At 36.3% G+C, this 17476-nt stretch overlaps 2 protein-coding genes across 3 annotated transcripts in view; both read right to left on the bottom strand.

Annotated features, from left to right (window-relative positions):
* LOC134648765 (plasma membrane ascorbate-dependent reductase CYBRD1) overlaps positions 1 to 7380 on the bottom strand; it is a 91022-nt gene extending 83642 nt beyond the window's left edge. The window contains exon 1 of one of the 2 annotated variants that reach the window (XM_063503312.1): positions 7257 to 7380. The gene's annotated coding sequence lies outside the window, so the exon portion shown is untranslated. The remainder of the gene's footprint in view (positions 1 to 7256) is intronic. The other variant, XM_063503313.1, reaches the window with a different exon arrangement.
* Positions 7381 to 9837: 2457 nt separating this feature from the next.
* On the bottom strand, positions 9838 to 17468 carry LOC134648741 (uncharacterized). Its single transcript, XM_063503251.1, has 6 exons — positions 17220 to 17468; positions 16581 to 16778; positions 15840 to 16033; positions 14007 to 15377; positions 11116 to 11306; positions 9838 to 10490 (listed from the first exon to the last, which is right to left on the bottom strand). The coding sequence occupies exons 1-6, from the start codon at positions 17317 to 17319 to the stop codon at positions 9908 to 9910; spliced, it is 2637 nt and encodes an 878-aa protein (XP_063359321.1). The 5' UTR covers positions 17320 to 17468; the 3' UTR covers positions 9838 to 9907.
* Positions 17469 to 17476: the final 8 nt, after the last annotated feature.

Genomic DNA, 17476 nt, shown 5'->3' with positions numbered 1-17476 from the left:
AAAGGACAGAATTAACAAAAGAGCCCAAAAAAAGCGGGCAACCTTGGAGAAACCCTTACCTGAAAAACTGAAGCACGACACCATTCGTAGATACTACGGGCTACGGTCGTAGAGGGTCTACGGGGCCTCTACGAAACGACATAGACTCCACTAACTTCAAAAATAATTTTACGTTTTTAACTGAGCCTTAATATTAGATTACCTATTAGTAGATTATGATTTGAATCGCATTAATCAGGCTATATTCAGTAGTCATTTGTTTTAGAAGGAAGCAAAGTTGTTTATTAACCGCTCGAGCTTGTATTGATACCCGAGTAAGCGAAATAATTATTTTTTAGTTTTAAAATCAGGCTGTCAAATACTGGCATTTGTTTCACGTTAATAACCGCGTCCATTCCATGCCCGGAGACCAGTAACACATTAACTCTTGGTATTATGTTATTATGTATCACGAATTACGTTTACCTACTTTAAAAAATGTTTTATTCGAGTACTACAACTACTCTTTATACTGCCAGCAATGCTTTTTAGCGCGCACATGTATACAAGTTAGTATGCAAGTAACGAAACAAATAACTTTGCTGACTGTACAATGTACAACAACAACAAAGCTCGTATTTTGCTTTCGTAGTTGAACGCCCGCTGGTTTACTATACTACCGCAGTATCTCAACTAATGCCCGTTGAGGCGGCGCTAAATCTATTTCTGCGGGCTGCGAGTAGTGGAGACACGGGTAGTTTAAATTGTCATTTTCCTAACCATTTGCCTAGAAGACCATATCAATAATAATATGTATAGTGGTCCATATACATGAAGCAGAAATATTTATTGGTATACGGAACTATAAGAAATAGGTAGAATCTATTTAAAGAAACCATGTCTTTAATTGTGGACTTAATACATATTCGGCTTAAAAAATTACTAAGTACATTTAACTAACTAACTAACTATTACGGCTCAGCGACCCAAAGAGGATCTTGGCCTCCGAAACGAGAGCACACCATTTAATGACATTTAACGAACGAACACTTAATGGAACATGGACATTTAATGGAACTTTTTTAAAGTACGCAAAAAGAAAGTATTTTATCTCCAAAAATGATTGTGTAAGAAGTTTACAATAAATAAATGTTGTAAGTGTACCCTCCACTTATAATTAAAAGAAATTAATTAATTTAGCTACTTTGTTTTTAAAAGAAAAATGGTTAAACAAATTTAACCGCTTTATCAGATTTTGGAATAAGTACAAGGTAGACGTGACAAAACGACAACATATTACTAAGCTAAGTGGTTAAGATTTTGCTGATTTAAAATACTCAGGGCTCCAGCACTATCCGTCCGCATTTAACTTAATCGCATCCTTCGTAAACTAGCAGGACTTAGATGTGTTAGAGGAAAGAGCTAAGAGAAAGTTAAGCGTTCATATAGTTCAGAATGTTGTAGGTTGTTAATAGTTCAGTGAGGAGTCAGTAAAGATCTCACAAAATCAACTTGGATTAAGTGGATTAAGTTCACTAGAGTCGTCAAATTTTGTTTTTTTTTTTCTTTTAGGTAAAAGTTAGCTGTGAAATTAAGTTGAGTCATAAAAAATTGAGTCATTTCATAAAACAATATAACTGCAAGCGGACTGAAAAAGTATTAGTATACTTGGTCAACCAGATCTTGACAGTAGAAAAAGGCGGCAAATTTGAAAAATGTAGGCGCGAAGGGATATCGTCCCATAGAAAATTTGAATTTCGTGCCTTTTTTACTGACAAGATTTGGTTGACCAGCTATAGTTACGTTAAACTATAAACCTACACTTGCATATCGAAGATAATTTTGCTTTCCACTAATCATGCCTTTAACTATTTATTTTAATTGCACTTATGTAGAAAATTACACATTTCTACTCGTATAGTCAAGATGTACCTACCTCAAAAGTAAATTCCCTGAAACAATTGCAATAGGTATGTATAAAAAAAACACAAAGCCACTAATTGTAAGTGAGATCCCTGGGCCGGTAGCTATAGTGCTCTCAATCAATAATCTGACAGGAAAATAACAAGAATTACCCGAGCAGAGATAGAATTTCGCGAAACAATAACTGCCTTAGGCAGAAATGATTGGTATGCTTAGCTGAATTCTAGAAATAAGAGGTTTGTATCTTTTTAAGGTCTTGCCATTTTAAGACCGGCGACGTACACAAAAAAAATCGTAGGTAGGTATATACAGACTCGACACTTTGGCCGTCATTTTAAATTTAGAATTCTCATCTTCATATATTTTATACCTGTATACTGTATAGTTGGTCAAACCAATTTGTCAGTAAATAAGAACAAAAAAACTATTCTTCACATTGTGATACTCGTACTCATCTTTTTCTCTTGGGTGCTATTACCTAACTAGTATAAGACAATGATAGTATGATTCTCTCTGTCTATATTTGAAATGAGACAGTCCTTTGACAAACTATAGTTCCACCACCGAACTGGCAAGCCAAGATATTTCTTTACAAAAGTTCAGTTTATGAGCTAACCGGACGCGACATTGTATTAGGTCTAAATTTTCTAGTTGCCTAGACTTGCTCTTGCTTCAACTTATTATATGATAAGGTTTGACAGAAAACCAATTCTATTTCAACTTGTAGCATTACACAGTGCAGCGAAAGTCTCAAACAAATGTTCCTTAAAAGCATTTTGATGTCTCGGCGCAGTTAAGGGGTTATTTGAGTGAATAGCGTAATATCTAAGGAACAATCGAGCTAGTATTGCGTAGTTAATTCGCGTAATATTAGGTACTCTATATGCTAAATAGTTTAAGAAAGTCGCGCAAAATCAAACAAAAGTTACCTAACTTGTTTAGTAATTTACCTATGCAGAAACACATTCGGAATAAAATTGGGAAAAGAGTGAAGTATGAGTTCATCTCCATCACATCAAACTACATACCTATATATTTACGTTAAGACTAATCAGTTCAATTTCAATATTTATTTTATGTTAGCCTCTTTTAACATAAAAAATTATTGAAGTTGAACTGTCTTAACCTAAATATAATAAATGTACTTAGTTTGATGTGACGGAGATGAACAGATGAATCGCCAATTACCGTCGCCCATGGAAACCTGCAACACCAGAGGGGTTGCAAGTGCGTTGCCGGCATTTAATAATGGAGTACGCTCGTTTCTTGAAGGTCGTATGGATCCGGAAATACCGCGGGCGACAGTTCATTCCACAGTTTAGCTGTGCGAGGCAGGAATTCCTATAAATTTTTCGGTTACTATATTTAAGCCAGTCGATGTAAATGGCGTAAGTGTAAGTACTTAGTACAAAATACAGTTGCCGCAATTTTGACAGCGTAAGTAGATAGCACCATAGGCATTCTACAGTACGGTATACGATAATGGTGACATCTAAGTTGTCAAATGCTAACGTTTGAAAATCAACTGAACTGAGAGAATACCACAACACATCATGGAGTCTTTCAGCGCGATTTTGATCAGCTGTCAATTTAACTACTGAACATTACGATTTTTTTCTGAATAACGTAAGGTTAGCGGACAGGATACTACGAAAAGCTGCATTCAGGAGATATTGTGGGAGATTATATTTTGTACATTCTAGACCTGTGGCAAAAAAGTGTTCGAACGCCTTATCAGATTGAATTTGAATTTAATCAGTCGTTACCAAACGCAGACCTAGTAACAATTCCCCGTGCGTTTTAACTTTCGCCACGCACGCGTCGTTGCAATCCTTTATTGACAATATACCCGCCATTAGTATTCCCAACTGCAAGGAGATGCAACTGCTGATGCAACGGCGCCTTGTTTTCGAAACTATCTTATTGGATTGCGGCCAACCTACGAAAAATGCGTTGAGATTGAATGAGATCACTGTGTTTGGACAGCCTACCTACCTAGTACTATTATTTATTCTGTGGTTTGGGGAAAGATCTCTTGCGCAGGACGTTAGGATGGAAAGTCCTTTATTAGGAATGAGTCAATTATTTAAATAATGGTTATGCATTGAGGGAGTCAATATATCACTCATTAGATCATTATTCTTTAGATATGTACACCATAGCATATGGTGTTTTTGTGTGCAGGACAATATTTGAGGTACCGATTGAAAGTATCGAAATTATTTACTTATACCTATTGAATTCGTGTAAAACAGAATATTTGTGGTACCTACCCACTGAAATACCTGTTTTACAGTATGTCAATAATAGATATAGATAAATACTTAAATACATGGAAAACATCAATAAATCAGGAACAAAATACCTGTGAAAACACAAATAAATGTCCTTCCTTCCAGGATTTGAACCCAGGACCTCGTGCTTCGAGATCGTAGGCAGGGTCACTACCGACTGGGCTAGGAAGCCGTTAACATAACATTAATAAAACAAAAATCTCAATAGCGAATTAAACTAACAGGGAGATCATAGATTTAACGCATGCAGTAAACGCATAATGCAATGAAGTAATCGAGTCAGCCATGCTCAATTAATCGTGAACTATGTTGTTCACTCGATGTTTCCGAGATAATTCACTAAGTGTAAACATTACACCGACACGAACGCACTTTAAACAGGAATTTATGCACCTTGTTATTTATATTTTTTTGCCAAAACGCAACTGGTCGCGGATAGGTAACTGATATCCCAGCTATAAGGTCAAAAGAGAGTAAGTATTGTGTAACTACCCGACGAAAAACGTCGGAAATAAAGGTAAAAAAAAAGTAAAAGCGAAAATTTTAAATGTTATAAAACAAAATGGGCTAAGTGCGAGTTGTACGACTACTCGTGAGACATACATAATTATACGAATGATTAAGTAACACGCCATACTAAACTCGATATTCATATGTCGAGATGAAATATTCTGATTGACCAATTTGTTATGGTTTTGATTTTGTTATGATACGACCTTGACACGATTCACGGTGCATCTGACAAATACCAATAAGTGCAAGCGAAATTACTAATAAATTTGACTTCCAGTGAACTTTGCTCGCACTAATCAGCGAGAGTTATATCAAGGTCGTATCAAAACCTAATAAATGGTTAAATCAGAAACGGCCTCTAACTGATCGTTCGTGAATCTTCTTATAATGTGATAAGGTCTATTGATTGTTGATTGTCTACTAGATATAATATTTCAAATTCAAAACCACTCAATAGAATAAGTAGGTATAGGCGGCAGTGCGGCACTAATTTAGATGCCGCACATCATTCAATCTATTTAAAGGTATCCTGTCACGGCTAAGTTTCCTGCAATACCATCTTGCGAATTGGAAGCAATCTTTTTCCCCGAACTAAATCATAACTGTCCTAGAAATATCTTCGCATGACTCAAACCCAGCGACCAATTGTGCAAATTGTGATGGCCTGGAATCGAGGTATTTCCGCTCTGCAGGAGGGTAGCCCTGCAACCATGAAGTAATAAATAACTTCACACTCAACTGAATAGAATTCACCGTATCCTCTAGTGACAATTCACAACGATCCGCTGGTATAAGTAAATACTTAATTAAATAAGATATTTAGAATCAACAGATTCCAGTGCAAATTAGTGTAGTGCTTGCTTTCAGTATCAACATTTATTGCAAGCTCTTGTTTCTACTTCAGTCTTGTTTTCTCATGTGTGATAGAAAGCGTAATACGCCTTCTTGGAGGAGATGAACCATAGCCATAAAACATATGAGATACATATATATATATATTACACTATACAATTAGCTCCTAGATATCTACTCGTCAAAAAGCGGTAATTTCTTTTGTTTACCTACTTAAGTTAGGTTTTTTTGTTATACCTAGCTAGAGCTATACATATGCCTGACCATTAATGAGACCATAACTCACACGTGACTGTGCACAATCATATCGCTTTCTATCGCCCGTGACCGTTCCGGCTGCGATACGTCACGGTGTGACAGGCGGCCCATTACACCGTGTGTTAGTTACTTCGCACGCGTCGCTATTATGTCACTATGATGTTAATTATGTGGCTACACGGTCTACAGGGAACCCTTGATGTCTCTTGTGAAACAAAAGAGCAAATGGCCACTTACAAGCACTTCAAGCTCTTAAGAGCAATTTGTTGCCACCATGTTTAACGGATGTAAAATATTAAAATGACGATTAAGGGTCAAGGCGTGGAAAGTATCGCTTACGTTCAATGTTAGAGTATGCTATTATTGACTACGATGAACGATTTTTTGAAATAAATAAAAATATATTTATTATATTTTTCTTGTTATACCTATCAGGAATTCCTAGGAGCGCGTCTTCTTAAGGGGCTGCATAAGCGCGGCAGCACAAGCAAATACTTAAAACTCATTTTATTAGGTATTCCCTACTCAAAAATTGGTACCATATCAGCCACAAAAAGGTTACTAACCCCTGCCTTATAGCTATTATTCAATTGCTGTAAAGTAGAAGCTGCCTGTTTAGCAACCAGCTGTTTTGGATTTTAACTTTATGGGTCGTGTTCTATTACTTAAATGATTTTAATAGGTAAGTACCTACTTAAGTACGATACTTTTTTACTAAAAACATACTAAAATTTTACAATAAAAAAAAAGGAAAAATAAATTACAATCAATAAAAAATATGTACGTCTATCTTTCTTTTATCATTCATGTATTTACCTAAAGTAAGGTAAATAATGTTTAAATGTTTACCGTGTAATTTTAATTGGGTCAAACTAAACGATAAATTTTATCTGGCTTTTTAAAATATTTGTCTTTCGTCTACTCGTAGGTAACTTGTTATATTTTAATGAAATTCCTTATACAGAAGTCATTATTTGCAGACAGTGACTGCTCATCTTGATAACAGCGTCTTGGTAAACAAGGCTACTTTCCGTAATCGCAACATCGCGCGTTTCCGCTCCTTGTCGTAACTCAACACTCGACGCTGTCCCATTTCGCGGTAAAAATCGCGCGATCAATGCGACATGCCAAAACAAAAACGTTCCTAACTATACGTAGACGCAGATTATTATACAAATGGTAGTTCATGTTAACCACGGTATACCTACATATACCGGCCGGCGTCTATTATAGATAGGGCGACTTGGCGAGCGGATGCTGCGCTGTAGCCTCGCTCGGGCGTAGTACGGGAACAAAGCGTCCCGCCCTACCCCTTCCTCGGAAACCGCACTTTTCATGTATGGAACAACTACTCAAATTTACAACAGAGCTCGGTACGAACACTTAGAACAGTTTAGTAATAATGTAAGGAGTTTTATACTAGTGTTTAACACGTACAGTGGGTTTGAAGTCGGTGATCGGACGTGTGGCGTCGCTATCGCGGTTCGCGGGATACTGGCAGCCTCCAAGCGGGCGGGCGCGCGGGGCTGCGCGGGCCGCGCTTTTCATTAAGGAGCCGCCCAGCGGAGCGCCGCCCCGGGTCCGGAGAAGCTCAGGCCTCATTCTCTGCACATTCCATCTCAAATGATACTGAAAAATTATTGGTTGAGAGTTCTAGAGCTAAACCACATGCGTGCGAACGCAAAGCACTGAACACAATTCAATTAGTGTAATACTGGAGAATTTTGGTTAGTAGATGCTTCAGGCTCCCTGATTTATTCGCGGATCGTTCATCCCGGTCGGCCCTGTCCGTGGGAATGTTTTTATGGAGCTATAATTCATGTTTTCAGCACTACATTTCGCATCAGCGAAAGCCTTTAATGCTTTACCTGATATTGCCTGCATTTTTGCTGGTCGCTGCTGAAAAATTCAGATCGGGATCTATTTAGTCACAGAAGTGCTTTTCCCAGTTTACGACTGAATGCAACTTCTCCTGTGGACAATAAATGATAGCTCTAATATTAAGAAAATACTAGAATGATTAATGTTGCCACGAATAGATTTTTGCCTATTTAGTACAGGTACTGTAATCGATGAAGATCACTAGGTAATTTATATGCACCAAGTGCATTAGGTATCTAATACCTACACTTATCAATTTAGGTTCGTGTTTTTGAACCCAGATATATGACGAGTGTAGTATTATGCCCTTAAACTAGGTCGAAGATCTCTACAACTAGGTAGGTACGTTAATTGTAACAAAACAACTAATAATTAAAAGGCATTGAATTAAAATTATAAATGCCTAACGGTTATTGAATGATGTCACCCCGTGCGTTTATTTATTCGTGTTTTTAAGGTGCAGTAGGGTACCTAGAAAACCTTTTCGCCATGTCTGTCTGTCCGAGGCTGTCTACAAAATGTTTTTTTTTTTTTGGGTTTGGTGTATCGTTGGATAGGTCTTTCATAACGAATAAGGGACTCCGGAAATTTTTTTTTGATACAGTTCATATTTTCGGAAATAATCGCTCCGAAAAAATAAAACCCCAGCCCAGAATGTTTACTACGAAACCCTACACTGAGCATATGGTCCGACATGCTCTTGTCCGATTTGATTTAGATCACAATACGGTTGCAAAAAAAAATATTTGCAATATAGAGGCCTTTCTCTAGCTAGTAACTTCATCGATTTGAAACATGATTTCTTGACTTTCGCTCGATAGAAAGAAATTACGAACATTGGTCTAAAACGCATCTTGAAAATTTTCAGTAGAGTCTGTGCGGAAAGAGAAGAGTCGTGGAATGTATGGCGCCCAATACAATTTTTGCACAAAAGCTAAAAATATGATTGCTTCAAAAAATTATTCAATTATTGATCGAACTCATCGATTAGGTTTTTTTTTTGTTAAACTTTTAAATAATAAAATTTAACAACATGGTATCCGCGATCCCGTTCACGCACAACCATCTCGCTCATGCTTACGCTCTAAATAAACCGTACGCTCTAAATAATCCGCCGTTGATTTCGATTTTCAATCCTATAGCTTTAGCTTTAAAAACTTTCTGGAAGTAGCAAATAATTTTTATGTCTCGCGTAGAGTACCTATACTTCGTTTTTTTAAGGATTAGAAATTTGGTAAACAATCTTGATGTGTCTTTTAATTGAAAAACACATTTTAAAAATAAGTTACGGTAAATATGTAACAATTATGAATCTAATACGATCTTTTATTTTATAGTCTTCTGCTTTCATAAGTAATAGTTATTGATTTTTAAAAAGTGTTTTTCAATTAAAAGACACATCAAGATTGTTTACCAAATTTCTAATCCTAAAAAAAAACGAAGTATAGACGTTATGTGGAAAACCTGAGACGTGATACGGTGGGTGGTTATATCTTGGAATATACCTAGATACTTTATATGTGGTGTTTTTTTAAAGTCCGTTAATTTCAAGGCTGCATTCCTGAGCTTAAATTAAGTAACTTTCTCAAAGAAGTCTCTTTTTGGAGATAATCAATGATTTATTTTTATCTGACGAGGTCCCTACGAGCGTGTACACGTGCCTTAGGGTATATCAGACGGGCTACTGGGAAAACCAAAATTGTGGGGATTTTTCTTTTACTCAAATAAAGGCGTAATTAGAGTGACAAAGAAAAAAACTTTGATTTTCGCGGTTATAAGCCCAGAGCGGCAAAGGTGCATAAATTTATCTGAACATGCACTTTAACGTCTTAACAATAGAGGCTTTGTTTAGATACTTTAGATGTTTGTGAACACCTTGCCGCTTCGATATATCTGAGCAGTTAAATCTTGAAATAGGCTTCATTTTGTAAGTCGTGCAATTTTTTTTTATGTTATTAACCACCTGTCAATAGGTGCCGCCTCGACCGAGGCACGTCTACACTGGCCGTTTTGTGCGCGAGACAATTGCCTCGCGCGTATGCTCGCTCTGTGTAGACCCGGCTCATCACAGTTTAATGTAAATTTTGATGCTTGTCAGTTCAAGAGGATATTGGGCCAGAAAAGAAATAGTCGCGAATAAATAAAATATTAACTTTATTGTTACAGTCATAACAAAAATTAAATCTTACTTATCTACAATAAATTGACTACACTTCAGCTTTTTTATTGAATTTCTTTTTCTTGTTTTTCTTGCCTGTGAATTTCCCTTGTTCCTGAGCTGGTTTGTCAGTTTTAACTTTATCTGTTTTCAGCTGTCCAATTTGTTTTTTATTCTTTTTCTTCAATTTATTTTTGAGTTTTTTCGCGGCTGCAGTTTCAACTGACGGGGTAACCTTATTTTCATTCTTATTTGCTATCGGTTGATCATTCGCCGCGGGATTTTTATTTTTGTTTTTGTTTTTCTTATTTTTATTTTTATTTGGACTTGGTGTAGGCGGAGTTCCTTTGTTGTTGGCAACAGGTTTGGGACTAGCTTCATTTTTAGGCTGTACCTTATTTAGTGTCTGCCGTGTATCATTAGAAACTACTCCTTGGTTAGCATTAGGCTTTTTATTTTTATTTTTCTTAGGTTGTTTGCCTTCATTGCCAGAATTCACGTTTTGCTTCTGAACCTTTGTTTCACTGGATTGTGAGTTATCCTTATTATCTGATCCTTGCTTGTTTTTTTTCTTCTTTTTCTTGTTCTTCTTTTTGTTTTGATTGGTTGGTTGGGCATTATTGACTTGTGGGCTGTAAAAAAATAGGACAACAATTAATTATTATAAATGCACGACGTTCAAAAAAAGTAGTAGGTACAGGGAATTCGGAACATCATACTTTGCGACCTGAATAGGTGCTATAGTGCACACCACTATATGGCCAACTAGGTAATGGCGAAAAATTTGCCCATTTATAGTCTAGCAAACCGATGTCAGTAGAAAAAGGCGCGTAATTCATAGTTTGTACAGAATATCAACTCTTAAATTTTTCAAATCAGACTATAAAATTATTGATCTTGAAGTATTCTATAGAACAGTAAATATTTTTCGCATTTTAGATATTGATGCTATTCTATTCAACTATAGCAAAAAAAGTCTAAGCAACGTACACACAGCTGTAAGTGTATAGAGCTTATGAATGAAATTCATGAATTCACTATTCGCACACTCTTGCACAGCTCGCCGTACATATTGAGCCCTTTAAGTACAGTCAGCAGCAGAAGTTGCTAAGCGAGGTGTTCAAAATTACCTTGACGCGCTCTTAACAATAAAGTCGCGTCAGGATCCGTTTGAACATCTCGCTCGCTTAGCAACTACTGCTGTTGACTGTACCTATGGCGGTCATTGTATACATTTTAATATTTTTCATATCCTACCCTGTCTTAGCTTGAGTATTTTTATTCGGTTTCGTCTTCTTGGCGGCCGGCGCTGGAGTGGCGGTGTCAGGTGCTGGTCTCTTGGTGGCACTCTTGTCAAATTCGGCACTAGTGTCAGCTTCATCTTGAGAGGTCTCAGTTTTCTCTTTGCCCTCTTCATGTTCGTCATCATCATCCTTGAAAGGCTCAGGCTGTAACATATATAAACATTTTACCAGTTCAGAAAATTATAAACAACCAAAAAAAAAATTTTTTATCAAAACAAGTTAAACAGCATAACAGTAAAAATACCAAACCACTGCTAACTTACACAGAATATTAAAAGAAAAAGAAAACAATATACAAATGCGAAAATACCTATCATAGCCAAACAACCGAACAGATTTTGACCTACTTCATTTTTTTTATATGTACCTGTGTATTAAGTAAAAATATTATTCAAGGCACGAAAACAAGATACTACCACAAAGCTTTCAAGGACTGTAAAAATAATCCATCGAAGATGTGGAAGCTTATTAACAGTCTATCAGCAGTATCAGCGAACAAATCGATAGAACGCTCAGCACCGGCAAAATTGGATTCTGGAACAGCAACTACATCAGACGTAAAAGAAATGTGTGACATTTTTAATACTTATTTCTCTAATATCGGCTCGACGTTAGCAGATGCAATTCCTAAAAACTTCAGGCAAAATACAACATATACTTGTTCTTCCAAGCCAAACCCCTTTAAACTATTCAAATTTGAACCTGCTACCACTGATGAAATTTCAAAAATTATTGATAATCTAAATCTTAATACAAGCTCAGGACTAGATGGTCTAAATACAAAATCAATAAAATATCTAAAGAACCTAATACAAGAAGATTTAACAAATTGCATAAACAGAAGTCTTAACGAAGGTGTCTTTCCTGATAGCTTAAAATTAGCCAAAGTGTCGCCAATCTATAAATCTGGAACCCAATCTGACCCAAATAACTATCGCCCAATCTCTGTTCTCCCAGTAATTTCAAAAGTGTTTGAAAAAGTTTTATATAGTCGCATGAGAACATATTTGGACACTATAAATTTCCTTCATGAAAAACAATATGGTTTTCAACCCCAATCAAACACACTTTCGGCAACAATTGATATAGTAACAAGACTAAAAGTTAACATAGACAATAAGCAAATAGCATTGGGCATCTTCATAGACTTAAAAAAAGCATTTGATACCGTCAGTCACAGCCTGCTATTACAAAAACTACGAGCGTTAGGTATTGCTGGTACTGCATTAGATATACTTAAATCATACCTCAAAAATCGACACCAAATAGTCAAAATTCAAAATCATCAAAGCGAGGAAAAACCGATAACATGCGGCGTTCCTCAAGGCTCAATTTTAGGACCGTTACTATTCCTAATTTACATTAATAACATAAACGAACTTGACCTTAAAGGTGACATTACACTATATGCAGACGATACAAGCCTTTTTTATTTTGGAAACTCTATCAGCAGTGTTATAAATGATGCGCAAAATGATCTAGACTTATTAAACACATGGTTTCAATGCAATCTATTAACTATCAACATCTCAAAAACAAACTATATCATTTTTGCAGCCAAAAATAAAAAATACCGGAATTTCAACCTCTCAAAATAAACAACGTAGCCATTCAAAAAGTGGAAAAGGAAAAATATCTAGGACTAATACTGGATAAAAACTTAAATTGGAAGCCACATATTGATAAGGTAAAATCTAAACTGACGTCATTAACCGGGGCCTTGCGGAGCTTTGCCAAAAATATTCCAACTCAAGTACGGTACACCATATATAACTCGCTTATAAAACCGCACATAGACTATTTAATTGAAGTGTGGGGTACTGCCGCTAAAACGAATCTCGAAGCACTTCAAATTGCCCAGAATAAACTCGTTAAAGTGCTATTTCAATATCATTATCTAACTCCAACAAAAGCCTTATATACCGAAACGAAACTCATGAATATAAATCAAACCTACGTGTACTACAATTGCCTACTAGTAAGAAAAATACTTAAGAACGATATACGAACTCAATTAAACTTCACTAGGAAACACCATGTGCAAAGAATGAAATTACGCAATGCCAATGACTTAATTTTACGTCCATCGCGAACAAACTACGGTCGCAAAAGTATATTATACGAAGGTGCTCAATTGTTTAACAAACTTCCTAGAGTTATTAAAGAAACAAAATCAATGTCCCATTTTAAATCCTTGCTTAAAATTCACGTTTTAAAGAATTTCTAGGTGTTACGCTTAAAAGTTAAAGTATCGTTATATGTAAAAGTATCAAATATTTACTTATTTAAATTTTCTTCAATTTAACTTATCGCTACAAATAACAGCCATAAAATATACCATTCAATAAACAAAATTTATATTATATATTATTATGTTATTGTATCTTAATAACATAATAATATTATGTATTTAAAATACATCCTTAGACCTAACGCAACTTACCATGTTATACTGTAAACTACGCTCAGCGTATGCATGCCGCATCTAGTTTTAACCTTTCCGTGTACCCAATTGTAAACTTGTTTTGCATAGATACTGTGCATTACCGCTGCCCGCCTGGCGGGCGGTCGGTTATTATAAGGACTATTGTAAAACTACCTGATTTAGTTGAGTTAAATTAAGTATTTATGTATTTGTGCGCTCTAAACGAAATTTAATATACTGTTCTGTATTTATCTCGTCAAGTGAATTGTAAAATTCTTATGAGAATAAATGATCTTAAACCTAAACCTAATCATCAGAAATGTCCTTTTTCAGAAAAACTTTTCACAAAGGTACATTTTCTATCTTGGCAACAAATATCTCAAATAATTTAAATGATAATCCCACAAAAATATACTTACAATAACATTCGAGAATTTCTTCAGTTTGGCGACAAAGAACCCGTCCATGTTGTGCGTATGAGGATAGAATCTTCTAGTCAACTTCAGTGAAGGGTGGAACCTGTGATGCCTATACTTCACAAAGCCCTCTGTACCAAAATCAAGACCGGCAGGAACCAGCTTCACATTCCTCCGTTTTAAAGCGTAGTTCACTACCCATTCATTTTCCTCAGGCAGTATAGAACAGGTAGAATAGACTATGTACCCTCCAGTACTGGATTTCGCATTACAGCAATCAATAGCAGCTAAAAGCAACTGCCTTTGTAAGTTGAAGCATCTTTGAATATCTTTCTGATCCTTCGTAGTTTTAACACTCGGGTCTTTAGCAATAACACCTGTACCAGTGCAGGGAGCATCCAAAAGAACCCTATCAAACCCTTTTATAACTTCCGGGAACTGTCTGCCATCGTAGTTACAAATTACGGCATTCACTACCCCGAGTCTGTGGAAGTTGCCAACAATAGCTTTAGTTCGCTCCTTGTTAGCGTCATTTGCGAATAATGCCCCAGTATTCTTCATGATAGCAGCGATATGCGACGCTTTACCACCAGGGGCAGCGCACATGTCCAAAATCCTCTCTTTCTCTTGAGGCGCTAGGGCCATCACAGGTAAATAACTTGATGCTCCTTGCAAGATATAATGGCCAGCCAGATACTCTGGTGTAGCACCAATAGGCACAGTGGAACTGTACACAACAAGGCCAACTTTACTCCATTTTCCAACTGGATCCAAGTTCACTCCTCTATTGATAAGAGCTTGAGCTAAATCTCTCCTCCTCGTCTTAAGACTGTTAGTTCTAATCGTGACAGGTCGCGCAGTTTCACTTGCCTCTAAAAACTCTACTAACTCTTGTACAGGGAATATCTGCATTAGTATTTCCATTAGGAATTCATTGTAACTGTAATAAAGACATAAGTCTTTGAGAAGCAACTCAGTATATTCACATCTGGATCTACCATCTTCCTTCAAACGGTTGAAATCGCCTAGAACATTGACAACATCTTTGATTCTTTGCAACACATCTTGTAGATTGCTTGGATTTTGCAATTCTTCTTCTGTAGGAAACGCAAATACATCTTGCTTAGCAATGTTTAGCTGCATCTCTTCATCAGCAAGTTTTTTGTCAAGTTTCTGTTTTTTCTTTAGCTTAATGTTAGCTTTTTCAATGGGAAGCATGTCATCATCATCATCCTCTTCATCCTCATCACTTTTCTCTTCGTCGGAGTCAGAATTATACTCTAATTTTGAAGATGTAGCTGTTCCTTCATCTTCGGAGGTGACATCACCATTTTCTTGATCTGAATCAGCAAACAAATCATCCAGTTTTCCAACCTGAAATAATAATAAATGAAAATAATCTTGAACACGGCGCGCATAGTCCGCCGGTTCCTCTCTCTGCGGCCCTGACCACCGGTAGCTTGGGCCTTGCCCCGCTGCCGGCGGCACCCTAGGTTAGGTTTTTTATAATGTGTTTACATGTATTTTTTATTGTTTTGTAAGTGTGTTTATATTTTACTTTTATATTCATATTATAAAAACCCTATTTTTGTGATATTTAGAAGGGGTTATAGTTATGTTTAACTTTTAATAGAAGGTGACTTAGTTTTGGAACTAATTAAGATTTTATTATGATCTAGCCAATTTTTCAACCAGTTCTTACTAATTGTCTCAATCAAGAACACCTAGGTATTTTCTTACTGTTATGGTTTATGCCTACAGGCTGGCAGGACACAGTAAAATAAAACCAGGACATCATTGACCACCCATAAAATACCCTTCTCATGATATGCCTACCTTATAATTTTCACCAGCTTTAGGTTTGTCATCATTATCACTGTCGGCTTCCTGTTCTGACTCCTCAGCAGATCCATCATCAGAGCCCTCTTCATCAGAACCCTCATCATGACCACTGTCACTTTCTGGCTCAGGCTTCTTAGCTTTGCCTTTTTTCTTTGGCTTCAGCCATTCTTTGTTGTCATCGGTGAAGCCTGTAAATTAAATGTGATGATGCAATTAATTTTAAAAGTAAAATGCTGTGTAACATTTAAGCAAACTAAAAACAATAGTGAAGACACAATCCAGCAAAGTTATATTGTAATATAAATTCAATTGAATCTTTAACAATTCAGTCAAAAGAAATTCAGCAAGAACAAATTTACTGGTATAAATCTTAGAGAAGATTATCTGAAAACGTTTTGTTAAGAACAAAATTTTATGGGATATAATAAGGCCTTCTAGCCTAGTTTGTCTGTGTAGGTCCCAGGTTTGTGCTAAGTCATTTTTGTGTTTACCCATGAATTTATATTACAATATACATTCCTCCTGATTTATGGATGTTTTGTGTGTTTTTCTATGTATGTAAGTATTTTATATCTATCTATTATACTTACTCTTACCAGTTTTTTGGTACCACAAAGATTGTTAATTAACTCTGAGCTGAGTTAATTTTTTGGGTGACTTGAAGAACCGCAATAAAATTGTACTATGTTGATTTGTGAAAAAGTATCCAATAATATATTGTTTTATTTTTTGTACCTTGTATACTCTCATCTCCTGACTCATCTGAATTGTCTTCTGCCTCCACCTGCTTGACTTCAGTCTGTTTGGCCACATTCTTCTTAGCTTGTTTCAGTGCTTTTCTCTTCTCTGCTAACTCTGCTTTCTTCTTAACCCTTCTTGCTGCCCTCTGTTTCTGTCTATGGCTCATCTTTTTTGTCTCATTTTCATCCTCCACTGTAACACAAAATAGTATTATCTTAGAAATCTAGTACTAGGGGCTCATTAAAATGGTGCGACAACTTGCGTGCAAGTTGGCTGTATTGGATGTAACCTCAATAGTCCGCAATGTATTTAAAATTGCATGTGAGTTCGCAACCCCTATAAATGAGCCTTAATGCTGGTAGGAGAGTGCTGGGCTGATAGAAAGCTTGTATTACTGCATAAAGGAGCATATTGTTTGTAAGTATAGCAAAAAGGTATGTAAAAAATTACTAAACAAACGTATTACAGAGCAAATCTAGCCTCAAAATTAAGGTCCTGTGCTGAAGTATGGTCCAGTATCTTGCACCTACAGATATTGTTTAAGTATAACCAAGGTTTTTAGGTAAGTTGTATGCCATATCGTTTAATATAGTTTTGATATAAATATGACGAGTTTAAGACAAAATTACTTACACAATTCTTTTCTGAAAACTGGATCCGGTTGTTTCCTGGCTTTTCTACCGGGACCCTTTTTAACTTTTTTGGTCTCATCAAACTTTGCTTTACGACCCATTTTAAAATCAGTTTACTAATAAAATCTTACAACATTTAAGTAAAATGTGCTAAAATCACTAATAACCACCACGCACACAGTAACACAACACGTGTTCCAAATCGAAGCTTGCCGTGAACCGCGCCGCGCCGCGCCGCTCTCTACGCTCCCGCAGTGA

Source organism: Cydia amplana, chromosome 6 (assembly GCF_948474715.1).
Source record: "Cydia amplana chromosome 6, ilCydAmpl1.1, whole genome shotgun sequence".
Lineage (NCBI taxonomy): Eukaryota > Metazoa > Arthropoda > Insecta > Lepidoptera > Tortricidae > Cydia > Cydia amplana.
This window is presented reverse-complemented; position numbering and strand designations above follow the sequence as displayed.

What these genes read in the sequence shown, in the direction of transcription:
- LOC134648741 (XM_063503251.1), bottom strand. Translation starts at nt 17,319, where the DNA reads ATGGGTCGTAAAGCAAAGTTTGATGAGACCAAAAAAGTTAAAAAGGGT. An exon ending in AGTTTTCAGAAAAGAATTGT is followed by an intron (nt 16,779 to 17,219) that starts GTAAGTAATTTT and finishes TTTGTGTTACAG; the next exon opens with TGGAGGATGAAAATGAGACA. An exon ending in AATACTCAAGCTAAGACAGG is followed by an intron (nt 10,491 to 11,115) that starts GTAGGATATGAA and finishes ATTTTTTTACAG; the next exon opens with CCCACAAGTCAATAATGCCC.